We start from the raw sequence: 19,211 nt of genomic DNA, 5'->3' as shown, positions 1-19,211 counted from the left end.
TTTTGTTTGTTTGTTTTGGTTTGTTTTTTTTTTTCCTTTGTTTTGTTGTGCTTCCCAAAGCAGCTGACTGCAGTTTCCAACCCTTGAAAGCCAGAAACTCCCTGGTCACAGCGCAAAAAAGCATCCAGAAGCACACGTGGCTAAAAGGGACCGAGCATCGGGGGAAGCAGAGCCGTGCCAGGGGGACTCAGCATTTCCAAGGACAGCGACTTATCCCAAAAGCTTTCATTAAAATCGGCGACGTTGCGTTGGTTTGGAAATAAGAAATAAAATGCAGCAATTTTATTTCCTCTTCGCTTAGAGTTTGAGATTCGTTCACACTTCAGGTACAGGCTAATTATAAACCATAGAAAGCTTCGTCAGGAAAGACACTATAGCCCACACTAAAGCCCACTGAAAGACACAAATCAAATCTTTTCACGGCTGAACAGATTGGGATGAGATGACGGAAATCTCGACAAGCCTTAGGAAAACCAGAGGGTGATGGTATTTATACTGGGAGGGACTAAGGAGAGACGACCTTTCCTTCCAGGAACCTCGGATTCGCCCCCGGGGTAAGAAACGTCCCGCAGCAGCGGTGCGGAAAACCCCACAGATCCTTTCCCTTCCCAGGCATCAGGGCTGGAGCCGTGCGATTTATGTCCTGAATGACGACCACATTGAAAAATGAGGAAAAAGGGGAAAAATAAGGGAATAGTATATTCCGACCTCAGTTGCCCTGTTTTATGAGCAGGAAAGGGAATTTTTAGGACGTTTTGAACTGGAAACGTCACCACGATACATCTGAGATCTCCTTGGCGTCACGTTATTCTCTCTGCATCGATGGGACCCTCTAAATAAGGACACAAATGCAAACTGAACCACCTGAGGAAGAGCCCCCCCCGGCTCGCTCGGGATGAGCCCTGCGGAGCATCGCTGCTTCGGCGACCCAGGGAAGAGACAGAAACCCCGAGGACTCACCACAGGCGATGGAGAAAGTGCAATGTTGCCTATTGACGCCTTCAGCTCGTCCACCGTTGCCGCGCTCTTCAGGATGTCTTTAGCCTGCAAAGGCTTGATCTTAATGTTGAACTTCTTGTGCGCCTCCTCTTCCTCTTCGGATTCGCTCGAGGAGTAGAAGTGTTTTCCTTTGGTAGGTAGAGCACAGTTAAAGAAGGTTTCCTGCTGCTGCCGGGGCAGAACCTTGGCCTCCCGAGGCTCAAGCCTCCCTGAAGAGCAGGGATTAGGGGGGTTCCCAAAACGCTTATCCCAAACGCCCCAGGGCGGGAGCGCCCAGGGGCAAATCCTCCTGCCATGCGCGTCACCGCCGTGGTGCGTCACCGCTTCGTCCCCGTGCAGGCAGAGGACGTGGGAACCCCGCGGTGCTCGCAGCGATAAAGCCAACCCCGGCTTAGCCCAGCGGCGATTTGCATCGGTGTCCGGGTTCCCCCCCCCCCCCGCATCGGGACCATCCCTGGCCCATCACCCGCAGACCGCCAGCGTTTTTCAGCGGCGGTGGAGGAAGAAATTCTGCTTTTCCACTCGCCCTCCTCCAGCTGCGAGGAGGCGGCTTAAAACCTGCCGCCAGCCTACGACCTGGGGACCTGCCCGGGCTCTGGCCATCGAAGTCCCCTCGCCCCTTAGCGGGGCACGTGACGGGAGCTGCAAACTGATCTTTGCTCATTCTGCTTTTACTGCCACGCAGATCATTTCCGCTCCGAAACAGCATCGGCTGTGACGAAGCACCGCGCGGCCAGCGCCCACGCGGGTGCACCCACCGCGGATGGGATGGGACATCGGGGTCTCCGTGGGGCACCCCACTGCGCTGCTCACTCCTCCTCCCCGTTTCATAGCACTGGATCGAAGGTAATTAAAAAAATCACCTTCTGCTCTACTGCCTCAGGTAATTCCCCCCGGGAGGCAGTTTTAGATATGGAGTGACAGCTCAAAAGGAAAATAAAAGGGTGAAACAAATAATGATAAATAAATAAATCCAGTCAGTGGCCTGCGGGCAAACCCCAGCTCATCTTAGGGTTTATAAGCCGAGAGACAAAGCCAACAGTAAAGGATATATCCCGGTTCCTCGGGTCGGATGCTGTATCCCTCCTCATCAAGCTCAGGCGAATTCTGAATAGGGCACAAAAAAAAAAAACGCAACCCAAACCAAAAGAATTAGGAATGCTATTTCTGTTCCTGGAAAGCTGGAGCAGCTCTTTTCTCCTGCGGGACACCACATCCAAAGCCCCGTGCAGCCCGAGCCCGCCGATAGCTGCACGGGGCAAACGGCACCCGTGCTCCGGCACAGCACCCGCGGGGGGGGGGGGGGGCAGTTACGGGGGGCCGAACACCCGGCCTCGCTGCAGATCGATTTTTGCAGCGCTCAGTTTTCACAGGCAAGGTTCTGCAACGCTCCATTTTTGCGGAAGTTTGGGTTTGTTATTTTTTTTCCAACGCTTGGTTGCAACCCAGGGTTTTCCCTGGGTACCTGCAACATGCCGCAGGCGTGGGCAGCGCTCTCCTGACCCGCAGGGCGCTGGGCACTGGAACCACCCGCTTTCTGGGTGGCTTGATGCTATTTAATTAACGTGCAGATGCAGAATACACAGCTAACAGCTGGGTATCACCCAAAATGGCCACGGCCACCCACAAAGCCAAAACGGTGGCGTGGGAGCACAGCCCAGGTGCTGGATGGAGGGCAGGCTCCTTGGGACACTTACGTATCTATCCCAGTCGATCTCCGCATAAAATCCATTCGGGGCTCCGTTCGTTTTCTTCTGCAACACATTAGAAACAAAATTTCCAAGTTTTAAATTGAGGAAACGAGAAGAACACAGCACGGCTCGCACACGCGTGCACATCCACACCAGCACGTCCCGTGTCTGGAAGGTCTTCCACACCAGAGAGCTAAAAGGTTTTTTTTTTGGTTTTTTTTTTTTTGGACCATTCATTAGCTGAACACAAAACATTTTTTTAAGGATGAGAAATGAAACGGCCATTTCTCCGCGTGCCAGGGTCGTTCCAGCCCCCTGGGAGGGCTGGTGGCAGTGGAGGCTCCTGATGCCCACCGAGCACAGGTAGCACCGCTATTATTTATCAGGAGATAAACCACTTCCCCAGAACATGCCGAAAAGAAGATTCGGTTCCTGTTACTCGGCAGCCGAACCGCCCGCGGAGCAAGCCGGGTTGCAGCGGTGAGAGACATCCGGGCTGGGACGCGGTGTTAGAACACGTCACGACACACCACCACCACACGCACAGGTTATTGCTGCTTCAGAACGAGGGCTCTGGTTTGGGGAGGGGGCTTTGGGCACCCATCGCCTACGGGCCCCTTTGCTGGTCTGCTCTGGGCTTCCAGGAGATGCTCAAAGCTGCCACTGGCCACCGCAGCCAGCGAGGCCAGCTCCGGGACTAAAGTTAGGTTGGGTTCTCAATTTTGGGCACCTAAATTAGATAATCCAGTTCCCTTCAGCTGCCAGAGGGAGCACCCCCCCACCCCAGCACCCCTGCCAAGGGCCAAATGCACCATCCCGGGACGGCGACAGGGGGGATGGATGAGGCCACCAGCACCCTCGCCCTCCCCGTTTCACCCGACGGTCCTCGCGACGCTGCCCTAGAACAGAGCAGCATCGTTAGAGGCACAAAGGTGAAAAAAAAGTAATAACCAGCCTCTGGATGTAGTTATATGGGACGTCCGCTTTCCCCCAGTCCATCCGTATTTAACCCCATTTCTATTCAACTCATATACATCCACCTGGCTGAACCTAAACGGCGTTTTCCTATAGTCTGGATTTCAAAACAAAAATTACTCACTGTTTTTAACAACCCTTTCGTAGCTGTCAACCGAGCTCTGTTTTTCTTACCGAATTTTTTTTTCCTCCTTCACGCACACTCTCGGGTTTGCTATTGCAAGGTGGCTCATTGGGATGAGGGCTGGGCAGCTGGAAGGGATTGGGATTTGGCAGAATAAGGGTTAAAGTAGCGGGTGGTTTTTAATTTTTTTTTTTTTTTTTTTTAAACACACAAAAATCAGTTACAAGGAATTAGCAAACACACTGCACAGTTTTGTAAGAAAAGGAGGGCTCAGCTGTGGCTCCGTTAGGAGTAAGCGTGGTTTATTCCGGGGGCAGGTAACGGGGCTCTATTCAGCAGCCAGAGGATTTACCGTCTCACCTCCTGCTGCAAATATCGTGGTGAGAACGTGCTGCAGGAGGAAGAGTTCTACTAAATGCCCCAATTCCCCTCCGAGACATTCGGTGGCTTCATGATACCCCCCCAAAAATTGCACCTCTGCATCCTTCAGCTTGCAGGAGCAGCGGAGACCCCGTCCTGCCCCGCACAGAGCTCGAACAGCAAGGCGCCCGGAAAAATCAAGAGTCGGAGCCCGAGTGGGAGGGCACCCCAGCACCACGGTCCCCGCACCCACGCCGGGCAATGAAAAGCTGCCCACAGCACTTCTGCCGGTGGAGGGAACGGCTCGGGGCTGCTCCTTGCGTTTTATTTATTTATTACTGCTGAATAGAGCCTTGGTTAAAGTGCTACCTGAGCTGCAGACTTTTTTTTTTTTTTTTTTAATTGCTATTTCTTAACAAGTGGCTCCCGAACACAGGGCTAGCCCAAAGCCAAGGATCTTGGGTCAGATGTGGAAAAAAAAAAAAAGTGATCTCTCTAAAGGAGCAGTTTGGCACCCCAATTTTTATATGGCTTTGTAAAAGACACCCCAGCACCGCTCTCCCTGCCGAGCCTCCCGAGGGGGTCTCATTTTTATTTTAAGGCGAGCTTCTAACGTCTGAATTTGCTCAAGAACTACCGACCAGCACAGCCCCAGTCTGAACCCAACATACTTATCGGGAAACTTGAAATCAAACGGCTAAAGGAGACGCGGTCCATCTACCCAGATCTAGCAGGGGCATTTCCATCTAACACCATAAATAAAAGCAGCAATAATTCAAAAACAAGTATCTCCTTATCTTCAGGTTAATATAGAAAATACAAATACCTATTTTTAACAGCTGTTCTGGCAATTTTCCCTTAACTCATCGTACAGCAAATCTGACCCAAGCCAATTAGCGGGTGTAGAAACGTGGATGCGGGGCCGGGGATTTTAGCAGGACATCTGGTCCCTCTGCCCACGGCGCTCCTCAGGTGTTTCCGTATTATTTTCTTTGTGTTAATTTTGTAGAAAACCTGGAATATGCCGTTATTTTAAACGGATAGCTTCTTACTGAAAGGTATTTTCTATATTAAACAGAAAGGAAGAGACAGTTCACAAAATGCTGATGGCGGCTGACGGAGGAATTCGCATTTAAGGGGTTGCACAGGAGAGGAAAGCGGGGCTGGGGTCCGTTGCAATACTTACGATGCCATCCCTGTCTGGAGACCCTCTGCAAAGAACAGAAAGAAAGGCAGCCTGTTAGCTCCCAAACCGCACCGGCACCCGAACAACTTGTGGAAACGGTTTTCTTCACGAATCCAGAGCAGCAATGGTTTTAATTATGAAATTGTCAGCAAATCTGAATTACCTGCCGCACGCTCCTTGCACGACACACACGCAACGGTCTCGGTGCCATTGCTCTCATGTTATCAGATGGCAAATTTTGTATTTATTAGTAAATAAAGCGTTCCTGCGGATGACTGCGCTCTCCCAGCTGAGCAGCTGGGCTGGCTCCTCCTTGCACCCATCCCACGGCCACAGCCCCACCCTGGGTGCGCATCCCCTTGAGGAAGACAATAGCAGTTACGTGTAGAGTAATTTAGAGATTTTTCTTCTGCCAGGAGCACAGTCACTTCTCTTTCGGATGGATTTGAAAATGAGTGAGGCTCCTCAGGGATTTTAATCCCCAGCCGCTTATGGGATTTGGCCCTCGGTCACAGCGAGCGGCGTGGCAGGCTCAGCAGCCGTATTTAAGCGCTGTCGAAGGACGCTAAGTTATTTAGTGAATAGACAAATCTGTTTATGAGAACCAGACTGGCTCCTCCACCTCCCACATGCCCCCAGGTTTTAGGCATTGCCAGAAATTTGCCACAAATCAATGTCTGACTCAGGACATCACAAAAACCCTGCAGGGACCTGCTGCCCATCCGGCTCTGGTTTAACAGAGAATAACGCCTTCCATTGAACTGCTCCAAGTCATACGCGGCTGCCTCCCATCCCTCTTATCTCGCGTTTAATCTCTTTGCACAAACGCTTCTGAGATTTTTTTGGAAGTAGCAGAGATCCCCTCCGCTTCCACATTTCCCTTACGCGCAGGGACCGTCACCTCCTGCTCACGTCCCCAAAGCCCAGCCAGAAACGGCCGCGGAGACCCTCAGTCGGTGGAGGGAAGGGGGTGGCAGGTCCTTTGCCACCGTGCTGCGGCTCCAGCACATCCCGCATCTCCCCAAAAGCCAGGCGGCAGCTCCAGAGACCCCAACACCATGGTGCCCACCACCGGGTCCTGGGGGTGCGGTGGCCCAGCCGTGGCAGGAGGTGACCAGAGGGTCTGTCCGAACCCACCGCCCCGCGCCGGCTGCCAATGGGGGATTTGGAGAGCGCTCAAAGCTGTTTGGGGCGATGACCACGATGTGACCCGGCGATGTGCTAATCAATGCTGCTTGCTAATTGCAGCATCTTCCCCACAGCGGCCTTTCTGCAAGGTCGTGACCATCACAAACGCCCCAGGTTTCGCTATCTCCGTGTGCCACCAGCTTCCACAGCCTCCAGGAAAAGCAGGCTGCTGCGAGCAAGCGTGGAAATCACGGCTCTGGCTAAAGGCAGGACCGAGACGTGGCTCCATTGATTTTCCATGAGAAGAAGAGGAAGCCACAAAGCAGCCCGTTTCCTGCCCGTCCTTGTGATAAATTAAAAATGAAGTTGTACACGGCTGGAGCTCCTGGCTCTCCTGCAGCCTGCCTGGCTTTTGGATGGACAGCCACCATTCCCGGTGACAAGCTGACTCTGCCAGCAGGACAACAGCTCAGTGCCACACAGCCCTTTTTCGGGACGTGCTACGCATCCCCCCATATTTTTGGGCCTCCTTTTGCAGCAGACAAAGCCCCGCAGGCGCCGGTGCAGCCGGGCTCGCCATGGCCAGACCTGCAGCGTCCGTCCCTTTGCACGGGAAACCTCACTGACCGCCGCCGAGATACAAAATAGCTCAGAAAACCCAAATCCAAACAAAATAAAAGAAAAAACCCATAGGGTTTCTGCTGTTCCAGATGTGAAGCACTTCTGGAAAAGGCTGGGCGATGCTGCAGGTGCGGGAGCAGGGCTCCCCGCTGCCTTTCCCCGCTCCGTCCCCAGCACGTGGGCTGCACAGGCCGCTTTGGGACATCTACCCCAAAGCCACACCGGTGACAGCCGAGAGCCCTCCCCGGGCTGGGCTCAGCACCCACGCAACAGCATCCCCCGCCAGATGTGGGGAGAACTCCCCTGCCAGATGTTTTCCCGGGAAGCAAAAGCATCTCTCGCAGCAAAGCCGCAGGAGCACGCCCCCCGCGAGCCCCCCGCGCCCTCGCCATCACCAACCACGCCGCCCTTCGCTCCAGCCTCGCCGCCCGCACAGGCATCTCTTTAAACCAAATTTGCATCTAAAAAGATCTCAGCAGATGGGCAAATCAGTAGTTTGGGTAGAGATTAATCTGCTGAAACCCTCAGAGGAGTAATTTCCTTCTGATCACCGCTAACCGTCACCGTAAATTGCAAACACGTGGAGAACCAGCTTTATCATCTCCGCAGAGCCACTGAGAAAATACCTTATTTGTTGGCCGCTGGATGTACAAGGGGAAACAGCTTAAACGTATTTGTTATTACAAGACTTGATCCAAGGATGACAAATGCCTGCGATGCACCAACTCCCTTCCCGTCCTGGCACATCGGCATCAACTTCTCCCCAGTATCATTAATATATTAACGCGGTCTGTATCTCATTGACTTACGTGGAATCAGTATCCTTTTCTTTCTTGCGTATACCAAAGGCCTTCCTTGTACGTTTTTTCAATCCTGTGGATAGAAGGAACGTAAATAAGAATGCAATATTCATATTATGCTTCAATTAAATCCTCCAAAATGCTCCTTAGTCCCTTGTCAGCTGTAATTCATAAATAAGGTTAAAAAAGAAAGCCCCAAACCCAAGAAACTGCCAGCAGGACTGTAGGTAGTGTGTACGTTTGCTTATGCCTTTTATTTGTTCACTTAACACTTATTAACTCGATCTCAGCATGCGTGACTACGTGTTTCACAGTTAATATTTCCAAGCTTACTGTCTTAATTATACACTCCTTTGCTGTGCTGCACGTGGGTACTCACGCACGGTGGGGAAACCCCTCTTTGGTGTCAAAACCAGTTTAAACCACGAGGTTGGTTATCTTCTTCACTGATTATCCACCTGCACAGTGCTTTAAACCATGCCTGGTACCAACGATGCTGGAGCCGGCCGGGAAGCGGGACGTCCAGGGAGCCCCACCAGCCACAGAGCCCACCGGGGTAGCGGCCACCGCCGCATCGCTCTTAAAAACAGACGGAGCAGAGTGGGTTTCTGCGAGTTTCTCCCTCTTTTCCAGCCTAAGAGCAATCCAGGAGAGGGTTTTTTTTAATAACCACTTGCAGCAAGCACACCGAGGAAGGGATTTTGGAGCATTTCGAGCCACCACGTTTCACTTGGCTGGCTGGTTTTCATGCAGATGATTTTCTGCCGGTGGTGGCTGTCCAGCCCGACCGCTGAGACCCGGCTGCAGCTGGAAGCTGCTCTCATGCTGGACACTGCCGGGCACACTTGTCACGCAATCGCTGCCGGTGGCATGATAGCAATTAATTTAGGTCACGGTGTAATTTAAAGATCCTGGTGACCAAAGGAGCCAATATAAACCACGGACCTTGAGTCTAGAACAGCTATTTCTGGCCTCTTTCTTTCAGAGGCCCTAAGAGTTTTGCTTTGTTCTAGAAGTTACCCCAACAAGACGTGCCGTGGGTCAGACACAGCTGCAAGGGTGCAAGCAATGCCGCTGAGAGGCAAACGATGGATGCGAGGAGAGGCAGGTCCATGCCGTCCTGCCGCCTCCTCGCTGGGTGCCGAGCCAGATCCGCAGGGAGCTCAGCCAAGGAACCACGGGCACCCGTGCTGAGTCCAACGAGGAGCCAGCTATGGTGTTAACTCCTGGGAAAGGTAAGCACGCTCATTAGGAGTCCCGTCGGCCGCACACGTGCCTGCACAGCCCCGCCGCTGCAAGCCTCCCTCTCCCCGACGCGGTGCGCGATGACTTGCAAAGGTGCAGACAAGGCTCGATGGCACGAACCGGGCTTGCCACAACTGGGATATGGCTCATGCAACACGCATTATACCAGAAGTGCAGAGCTATGCTTGTGCTAAAACCTGCTTTCTTAGGAAAAAAAAAAACAAACTTTTTAGGATTCAGCAAAAGCCCTCAGGTCTCCACCTCAAGTGTTGTACTGCAAGAGCCAAATCTCCCATAGCTCCCCCAAAATCAGCTCTGAACACCCCAGCCGAGTTCATTCGATTGATGGTCTTGGGGGAGACTGGGTTTCTTCAATCTGCCTCCTGCTTTGAACATGCCCTTCAATTGAAATTGTTTGCTGTTTTCCCAGGAACATCCCACTCTTCTGGGCATTGACTGAAACAGGCAGCAAGCACTACAAATGCTGGATTTCTGCAGCACATCAAAAAATGCTGGATGTAAATATTATCAAAATACAAGAGGGTGCTTCAGGCTCTCGATACCCCATGGCTGGGTGGTTTTTAGGCCAACAGTAGAACCAAGCCAACCAGGGTAGGACCAGGAGAGGCTCCAGCAGGTCTCCTTGGTATTGCTCATGGAGATTTTAGGTTGGACATTTCCCCAGTGAAACAGGGGAAAGAGGGACTGCTCCTGAAAAAAAAAAATCCCACCCAGTGCACTTCCTTCCTCTGCCCAAAGCAAGCATTGCATGGTCAGGGATGGAGGAATCACTTATGGGATTCCCAGAGACCCCCAAACATATGGGATCCATACATCCCCAGGTGCTGAGGGCAGCACAAGCAGCGGGGAGTGACGCTGAACCGTGCGGGCTCATCCTGCAACCTTGCATGGACAGCTTTGGTTTTACTACATCTTCCCTTTCGGCTTTCCTACAATTCTAAAATTTCTTCAAGGCTCAAGGAAGTTATTAATAACTGGGGAAGGCTTCCATTGGTCTCACCCCCTAGAATAACTTCATCCTCCAAACTCAAAGCAGAACAGGGAGGGCCGAAAATCCCAGAAATGAGTAGTTGTTTAGTCTTATCTGAAGAAGCGCCCAATTTGGCTAAATTTTGTAACGAAGCCTTCTGCTCGGTTACATAATAGGCCCACCATCTGCTTAGAATGGTAACGATCGAGGGGAAAAAGGGATATTCAGGAAAGGCAGAACAAAAATGAAAGCTTTCTTTGGAGACGGTTGTCAAGAGCCATTGGGAGCGGGTCCCCCACCGAACCCCACCACACGTGCCAGGCCCAGACACTGGCTGCCTGTCCCCTGATGGTGACACCAAAGAGGTCCACGGTTTGGTGGGGGACAACATGGTGATTTCCTAGGACAGCTCTGCTTTCAGGTGGCTGCAGCTCAGAGGAGCTCATGCCTCTGTTGACATGGTCAACTCCAGCCTGGAGAGCTGTTAGAAATACCCCGTGTGATGGTGTGGGGACAGAGCTGAGGGTTGTGCATGGGAGGGCACTGCACGCTCTGGTCCTCAAGTCTTATTTCAGTTGGTTTTAGGAGCTGAAGCACCATAAAACCAGTCCTGGCAAGAATCATCTGTATTAAAAAAAACAATAATATGACCTTGTCCATAGAGGGAATGATACATGGAAACACTACGGTGTCAGGGGAACCTCACAGGACAAGACAGATGGACTGCTGGAAGAGAAACGAGATGGTAAGTGGGAGAGAAAGCAGAGGCAGTGAAGCAGCTGGAAGATGGGCATGAAAGAAGAAAATAGAGCATATCCATGTGGGGCATCAAGGGATGGCTCGCAGAGCGGGGAGGAGCTGAAGTCACCGCTTGGGTGATGCCCTCTAAAGCGGCACCTAATGGACACCAAATCCCACTTCTCCCAGTCAAGAAGTGATAGATCCAAACTGTCTTCCAGCAGGAAGACCCAGTGATCTGCACAGCCCTGCAATGGCAGCATTGGGCGACACCAGCACCAACGACTGTATGTGTCACCTGAAGACACAGCCCACCCCTTCAGCTGTCCCCACTCTGTACCCAGCACCTATGGGGGCACCTGGACAAGACACCCAGCTGTTCCTCAAGTATACAACACTAAGCTACAGAAATCCCTATACATTCCCAAAGCCTTTTCCCTTTTGTCACATCCAAAATACAAAGAAGGACGCACCTCTGCAGGCTGCCCAGCGCCATGAGGCAGGCAGCACATCTCTAGTTTAATCTCAGCTTAAAACTGTGCTTTGAGTTGGGCAGAGGTCAGGACAAAGCTCGAGCTTTACCACCAGTTCCATAGCACCAGAGAAGATGTGAACTCTGCCTTCCCACCGGCAGCTACCGCGCTCCTCACTGCTCTTTCAAAGATGATTTCATTCTGCATCGCTATGACGTAGCTAAAGCCGAGACGGGCTGTCCCGAGTCTCCAAGCGGGAAAGGCCGTGCCTTACCCTCCCCAGCAGTTTTGGCTCTTTGAAGGGGCACAGTAACACCGGTGAGACCCCCCCACCACACCGAGCCATCACGAGCTGGAGGCAACACCAGCACCAAATATCGCACTGGGGCGTCCTGCTCGAGGACCGGCGTGACATCCTTCTTCTGGAGGGGGAATTAGACTCAAACACTTGTGGATGGACGTATCTGACGTCCCTGCTGCCTCCATCAGCGGGTTTTCCTCAATGAGCGTCACGCAGGAGAGCCCAGAGTCATCTGTGTGTTATTGCATGCGCAGCAGCGAGAATGCCTAAAACCACATCGACAGCCACAAAACCAGCCTTGCCCGCAGAGGACAGACCTGGGGAAAGCCACCGGCCCCTCCAAGGTACAACAACTTCCCGTGCTGCAATTAGTCCTCAAGCCAAATGGCTTCAACCGCTCGGACTCAGAGTAGCCACAAGCCACGGCTGAACTAACCGCTGTGCGCGGGGATCTCAGTTCAAACACAAAAGGCTCCCTGAATTGAGGGGGGCATTATTCACCTTTTACTTACTATTATTTTTCCCTGGTATACTTAAGAATCGGCACCTGAGAAATACAAATTAGTGTTTAACACTATGGAGCTTTCTGAACTTTATTCTTAAAACCTACCAACGTCTTATTTTCTATACTTGAGCACTTAACACCTCCAGAAGAAAAATACCCCTGTTATCCCAAACCCAGTCCCTCGCCCTCCGTCCCCAGGTGGTGGGAGCAGCTGCTACTTCTGGACCCCCAGATATCGAGGGGGGTCCCTGGAGGAAGAGCTCCTCGCCTGGGAGGATGGGCCTTACAAAAGCAACGCACCTCAAACAGGAGAGATGTCAGTGAGAATATCTTTGTCTTAAATACTCATTTATGATGACTAAAGAAAAAAAAATTATTTAGACTAGTTCTACTTAGTCTGTGCATGAAGATAAACGTTATCTATTGCCATGCCAGAGACTCAAGACCAAAGTCCCTGCAGGGAGGGGGGTGAGAAATAAGGGGGAATAAGAAAAAAAAATCACTATTAAATTTAGGGTTTTTTTCTTTGTTTTGGTTGCGTGGATTTTTTTTATTTTGCACATAGCTTGGAGCTGGATTTGAGCAACCTGCTTTCCCCACTGCACACAAGCCTGTGCGCTTTTACTGCATTACTTCGCTTTTTGTGTTTCGCGCTGGCTTGCTCTACTAAAGAAATAATCATCCTCCCTTTGCTTGGCAAAACAAAACCAAAGCCAAGACAAGACTACTGAATTCTTTGAGTCATACCCAGAGGAAAAAGTCAAATAGTAAATTAAAGTTTAAGAAGCAAGGGCGTAACCACATCAAGCCCCTACTAAATAATCCGAACAGCAGCGTCCCAGATGCTCTTTGTGGGTCAGCCCAGAAGAAGTTTCCCCTGGTTTGACACAGCAGCAGCCTGCACCTACCTCGGGCCAAGCTGCTGCACCAGCGGCATGTTTTACATGAAAATCATAGAACCTTTAAGGTTGGAAAAGACCTCTAAGATCATCAAGTCCAACCGTCAGCCCAACACCACCATGTCTACTAAACCATGTCCCGCAGTGCCATGTCTAGACACTTTCTGAACACCTCCAGGGACGGGAGGGGCACGTTTGGTCCATCGCAAAGCCCAGGCATTCTCCACTGCCACAGCCTCGGTAGCAGGAAAGCCAGGTCTTAGTATCTGTGCTGTTTCGGTCCACGTTATTTTTGGTTTTGCCCATCTTATATGTAATTAAATTAGTATACATCTTCATAGCGTTTTTAAATGCCTTACCTAAACCAACCTTTGCATTAAAGCTCATTACCAGCCTTTCAGCAAGCTTAACGACGCAGCTAGGATCCGAGCCCTCCGCATCCCGCCTTGACACAGTCATTAATATTTTAACCGCCTTCATTTACAAGTCTAATCGCAGACTTCGCTCTGGAGAAGAGCGGATGGACCGTCAGCAAGCGGCAATCGGGCAGCGACAGCACCGTTCGCGTCGGCAGCCCGAGGGATGGTCCTTCTGCAGCATCCCAGCATTGCAGACCACGGCCGGGGTTACAACACGAGTCCTGCAGGAGACCAGGTCTTCTGCTGCTCCCCTCGCCTGCCCTGGTGCCGCTGCAGGTACCGGGCTCCAGCCGCAACCCCAGCCCCAGTGAAGGTCACCCCATGCGATTAATAACACACCGTGGCCTCGCTGTTACCTGCTCTGTTTCCTACCTTAAATCGGCGCACCTCAGCTGCCGCACCACACCAGGTTTTAGTCATCACTTTTCAGCCAGCAGCACCTGTATTGCCCAATCTCACGCCAGTCTCCCACCCAGGCAAGGCTACGGACTTCACCGGGCTTCCTGGTACTGCAAATAATTTGGCATTTGCTCTGCTGTGGTCACCCTCTATTCTCCCCCTTATCGAGGGTATTTATTTCTGCCATTAGCCTCCCATCCTCTGTGCAAAGTGACTTAAATAATGCATGCCAGGTCTTTTTACCCAACGTCTGTCTTCTCAGTCAATAAATTACCCTTCTTATCCCCTTGAAGAAATATTTTTAAAACCCCTCTCTATTTCAACTTGACTGGTTTTTCATTTTCCCCCTGCATTCCCAAGGTTTTACACTATTTTATGCTTTCTGACAACACACTCTGCAGCTCCCTGTCCCCTCCAAGCACTGTGGTTCACCACTCTCGCTCTGCTGGGACCATCCCACTCATTTTGCTCCACCAGCCAAAACGTCCCATCCTTCACAGCACACGGACATCCTCCAGGACCGCAGCTCCCAGGAAAAACACAATTAAGATACTCCTAGCAATTAAAAAAAACCCCTCAAAACCCAACCCCCCCCCCCCAAAAAAAACCCCCAAACAAACAAAAAAATCAACTGGTTGATTTGACTGGTGGGGGGTCCAGAAACCAGCTGCTCCCCAGGGTAAGGACTAGACTTAATATTCTCCTCGCACAAGCAAAGTCTACATTTTAACCAGTCAGGAATTTTATTTTTCTGAAAATTTGCTGGAAAACTCCTTCAAAAAGGCTGGAGGAGTCACCTGCAGGAGCTTACTTATTTTTTTTGCTACCTCAAAATACATAAAAAGTCATTTTTAAAACAAAGAATTGATGCCCCTTCTGAAGACGCGCAGTGCTGCGTGCACATCCAGCTCTGCCCAGCAGCCACATGATCCTGCTGTATTTAATATTTCATCCCAGTAAACCAATAGTTTCCAGTGCAAACTGTCACTAAACCACTACATTTTGCTTTTCCATGGGGGGCTAACAAAACCATTTTTGATAATGAGCTAGCCAGGCATTAAAGGTCCTTAATTTACCCTATTGAGCTTCCAAGATATTGAAAAAACAAAATTATTATCTGGTTAGCAAAGTCCCACAGATATGTATTACAATCTTCCACATGTTTGCAACGGTTTGTCCCTGCTAGAAAATGAAAAAAAAAAAAAAATGAGGAAAAATGGATGATGGCCTCACTACCACTTCTGTCGCGCTCTGCCAGAGCGGAACACTGTTGGCTTCTTGCCTGTGGCTTTGGAAAGGAGCTGCTTGAAAACAAAAGCGAGCAATAACGGTTGTGGGGTTTGGTTTTTTGGGTAGGGGGTTTTTTTGTTGTTGTTGTTGGTTTTGTTTGCTTGTTTTTTAAATAAAAATAAATGCCAAGAAGTTTGCTCCTTATCAGAAATTTCAGTTGGAAGACACTGAAGGACTAAGTGTTTGAGAGCCTAAAACAAGATCAAAAATAAGTCTGAATAAAACAAAACATCTCAGGTTACTGCTCTGGGATCACTTTCTCCTCCAACAGGTTGCTCCTGGCTCAAGGTTGTTGAGCCTCGTAAATTATTTTGAGATGTGGTACACGTCACCTTTCACTGGGGGGTCCAGCAACGATGCTCTCGGTCACCATTGGGGAGATCAAAAGTTGTGCACTAAAAACAACCCCCACCATCAAGCAGGGATATGCCAAAGAGGAGCAGAGTGGTGGTATCACCCCTGGGCTTGGTCCTGCTCAGGTTCTGTACCTGACCCCAGCACCCAACGCTTCTGGAGTGACCCCAGAGGTGGCACACGGCCGACGGGAGAGCAATCAGGGCAGCTGAAAGGCTGGAGAAGGAGGAGATGGGCACCTGCAGGAGCTTCGTCTAGCCAGCGCACCAACAAAACCATGTCGGGAGCGGCTGCGTTGGGGTCCAAGCACCTGCCCCGGGAATGGAAACGTGGTGGTGAAAGGATCTACGCTCCAATGGGCAGAGGTAATACACGATCTCGTGGCTGATTCAGAAACACAGTCGCGTTTTCAACCACGAGGGTAATTAAGTCTCTGAACAGGTTGCGGTGAACTCTGCCTAAGGAGTTTTTGAATTAACATTCAACACCTTTCTAAAAATACATATCCTATTCCAGCTACTAGACGTGAAGAAGAACTTAGAGCCCTGTGGCCAAGCGGCCACCTCGGGGTTTGTGGCTACTGACACACACGTCCTGCCTGCCCTGGAGCAGCAGCCCCTGTGCCTGGCTCTGCTCCTGCCCCGGAGCAGCGAGCATCCATCCCCGCGTACCCAGAGGGGTTTGGGCTCCCAGGACCTTCCCATCTTTCCCCTTCCCTTTGGTCTGCACCTTTTTCCCCTTTGCAAACCGCCCAAATACTCGCGGCTGCAGTCGGAGTCAGGAGTTCAAAGGGCTGGGAACGGCGCAGCCCTTGAGCCGAAACCCCTGCTTGGCACGCGCCCGTTACGGCGAGGGAGCACGCACCGGCTGAGTTAAATATACCCGAGATTAAACCTGTGCCTGGGCGTTAGACCAGCCCCTCTGCTTTGCAGGCACAATTCAATTCGGATAACCCGCGACTGCAGCGCAGGGTGAGACCCCAGCCTTTAACTGCAGCACCCGCGTGTGGGAATACACCCCGAGCCGTGGAAATATATTTATATTCCATATAACTATAGGTCTGGGCTCTCCACATGGCAAGACCCAGTGCAAAAATCAGCATCTCTGCAGCTGGGCGCAGCACGGAGCCCAAACGCTTCCATCTTGTTGCACGGGTGCTCAGCAGACCTGCGTCCAGAACAAGCCCCAGCCCCAAAGCAAAACTTGGGGAGCAGAGCAGCAGCTAGAGACTGTCCTTAAAATAAAGGGCAGCATCGCCAGGATGCATCACAACACACAGGACATCAATTCATTTTTCTTCCGCAACGGAGCTGAGTGTTTAAGGACTATTTAACATCAGAAGGATGCAAAATGTTGCTCATAGGTTATTCACCGACCTCGGTAAAGCAGCTGCAGGAATCGCTCACCGCTTTCTTTCCCCAGAGATGAGATTTTTTTAATATCAACTTTCAGAGATTCCGGGTGTGCGGCAACCGAGGGACACGGGACACAAATGTCTCCACCAATATTGTCAGTAAATTAAATCCGGATACAGTTGTGGCTTTCATTCATGGCTGGCACGCACACAAAAACGCCAGATGCATTTCTAAAGGTTGCTGTGCTATTTAAGAAGTTGTCCAGGACAGGCTCTCCCTCCCAAACGACACTCAGATTTCTATTTTTAGGGGGTTTGGGGTTTTTGGTTTATTGGGAAAGGGAGACGATGGTGGTCCCGCATGCGTCCCCTAGCACCTCGCAGCTGCAGGAGGGTGCTGGGCTCCTCGATGGAGCAACGCCCTGCAGACAGGGCATCCAGGGGAAACCCAGGCACGTTACATCCCCCATGCTAATGGGTCTCCCCACCCCCCCACCCCCACAAAAAAAGAAAAAAATCATCCCACTGCAAACCTCTCCTCTTCTTCACGAGGCTTTGCTGCGACGTCTGCTCCTCGGCTGGAGCCACAGCCACCAGCGGGTCCCATCTCACAGCCCTGTTTTGAAAGGCATCTCCTTGAAACCCATCGCCTCCACGCACCCTGCAGACTCCCCGCAGCTATTTTGAACAATTTTCTATGAAAACCAAACCAATGTTACAGTCGTACTGTTTATGCGGAGCGTAAGGATTTATTAAAACCCACCAAAATCCTTGCCTAGGTGCGACACTAAGAAACAGCCTTCCATCCATCCCATGACCGAGGCCACCCTGCTGCAGCTGACATCCGTCGGACCCTCCACGAACCTCCTCTCCCAAATTCCCAGGTGGAGAAGAGGACACCCAGGCTGGTGGGGTTGGTTTGTCAACCAGCCTTGGGGACAAGGTACAACTCCAGGTGAGCTGCCAGGGAAAACCTCACTTACTCTCAATTTGGTCACCCCCCCAAAAAAAAAAAAAAAATTTTGCAATATTCACATTTGCATATGATGAAGACTTACACCCAAAATAAAGCATGACGAGATACTTCTTTCCAGTTCCTCTAACCGTCCTGTTCCTCCCACGGTTTGCTGTCAAACGAATACCTTGATTTTAAGGCAGCGATTAACCGCGGCAATAGAGTAACTAAAAATAAGAGCAGGAGACCTGACCCAAAGACAGGCTTCACTTTCAGGCAGCGTTTGACAAAACCGACGGAGCTTCTTCCACCCGTCGGTCTCCCCGCAGAGGAATCGCGTGGCGTGAAGGAGCTCGAGGTCCCAGGTGAAAGGAGCCAGGTAAACACGAAGCATAAATGACATTATTATTATTATTAACAACTTACACAGGCTGCTTTTACATCTTCTGCGCTAACACCAAAACCAGGCCAAACCCCTGCAAAACTCCATATTTAAAAATTAAGTCTTCCTTTAATATTTGGAAGGGCACCTTAAGAGGGACCTAAACGTGCCCCAGCACATTCACCGATGCCCCCAGCTCCAAGCGAACCCCACCAGTAACCAGGTGGCTACAGGGCTGTTTTCAGCAGCACAGCATTTATTAATTTATTTGCTGACAGCAAAACGCTTGGGGAAGATTACTTTTTATTTTTAATCGTGCTGCTCCCGGCAATAGTGAATCAAAAGAAAAAATAAAAAATTAACCTCTTGAGCAGCACGTAGAGCTGGGTCTGCATCCACCCACCCGGTCATGGGGAGGCAGTTCAGATCTTCAGGGCAGATTTTGATACAGATTTTTTTTTTTTTTTTTTTTTGCACTGTCTCCTCATACCCAAGTTTATTTTCATTTTCAGCTGATATAAAAGCTCCTGGTTAAGCCATCCAAAAAAAAAAAAAAACAAAACCCAAAACCAGAACCAAAAACCTCATCCAGGCTGCTGTTTTAGACGTGAGCATGTTCCTGAAGCTGATGCTGGCTCCAACAGGAGCGGGGCACAGGACAGACCCTTCCCCCCTGCCCCCCTGGCCATAGGTGCGATGCTGGGCGGTATTTTAAGGGCAGCGCAAACCAACCAAACGCCCACCAACACGCACACATGCGTCTAAAAGCCTGACACCCATTTATTATTAATTAGCTCTAATAACCAGGTGCATCTTCAACGATTTCTATAGATCCAGCTGTAGAAAACCCATCGATTTGTGGGGCTGCAGAGAACCCTCCTGGCACCCCAACCGGCAGCCGGGCGACGGAGGGCAGGCTGCGACTCCTGCCCGCAGCATCCCCGCTCCTCCCGTCCTCCTCGGCTCAACCCATCCCAAACCCCTCCGCAAGAGTATTTCCACACGTCCCGCACTGGATGACA

The 19,211-nt window shown here is 51.0% G+C and overlaps 1 protein-coding gene across 1 annotated transcript in view; it reads right to left on the bottom strand.

Moving 5' to 3' along the window:
• SGIP1 (SH3GL interacting endocytic adaptor 1) overlaps nucleotides 1-19,211 on the bottom strand; it is a 60,666-nt gene that overhangs the window by 34,926 nt on the left and 6,529 nt on the right. Inside the window, exons 2-7 of the mRNA XM_054834214.1 lie at nucleotides 7,894-7,957; nucleotides 5,336-5,360; nucleotides 3,840-3,917; nucleotides 2,697-2,753; nucleotides 2,052-2,106; nucleotides 961-1,136 (exon numbers count right to left, since the gene is read on the bottom strand). Of these exons, the coding sequence (XP_054690189.1) occupies nucleotides 961-1,136; nucleotides 2,052-2,106; nucleotides 2,697-2,753; nucleotides 3,840-3,917; nucleotides 5,336-5,360; nucleotides 7,894-7,957 (455 nt within the window). The remainder of the gene's footprint in view (nucleotides 1-960; nucleotides 1,137-2,051; nucleotides 2,107-2,696; nucleotides 2,754-3,839; nucleotides 3,918-5,335; nucleotides 5,361-7,893; nucleotides 7,958-19,211) is intronic.

Source organism: Grus americana, chromosome 8 (genome assembly GCF_028858705.1).
Source record: "Grus americana isolate bGruAme1 chromosome 8, bGruAme1.mat, whole genome shotgun sequence".
Classification (NCBI taxonomy): domain Eukaryota; kingdom Metazoa; phylum Chordata; class Aves; order Gruiformes; family Gruidae; genus Grus; species Grus americana.
The sequence above is the reverse complement of the archived record's forward strand: the minus strand, read 5'-3'. Positions and strand labels throughout refer to the sequence as shown.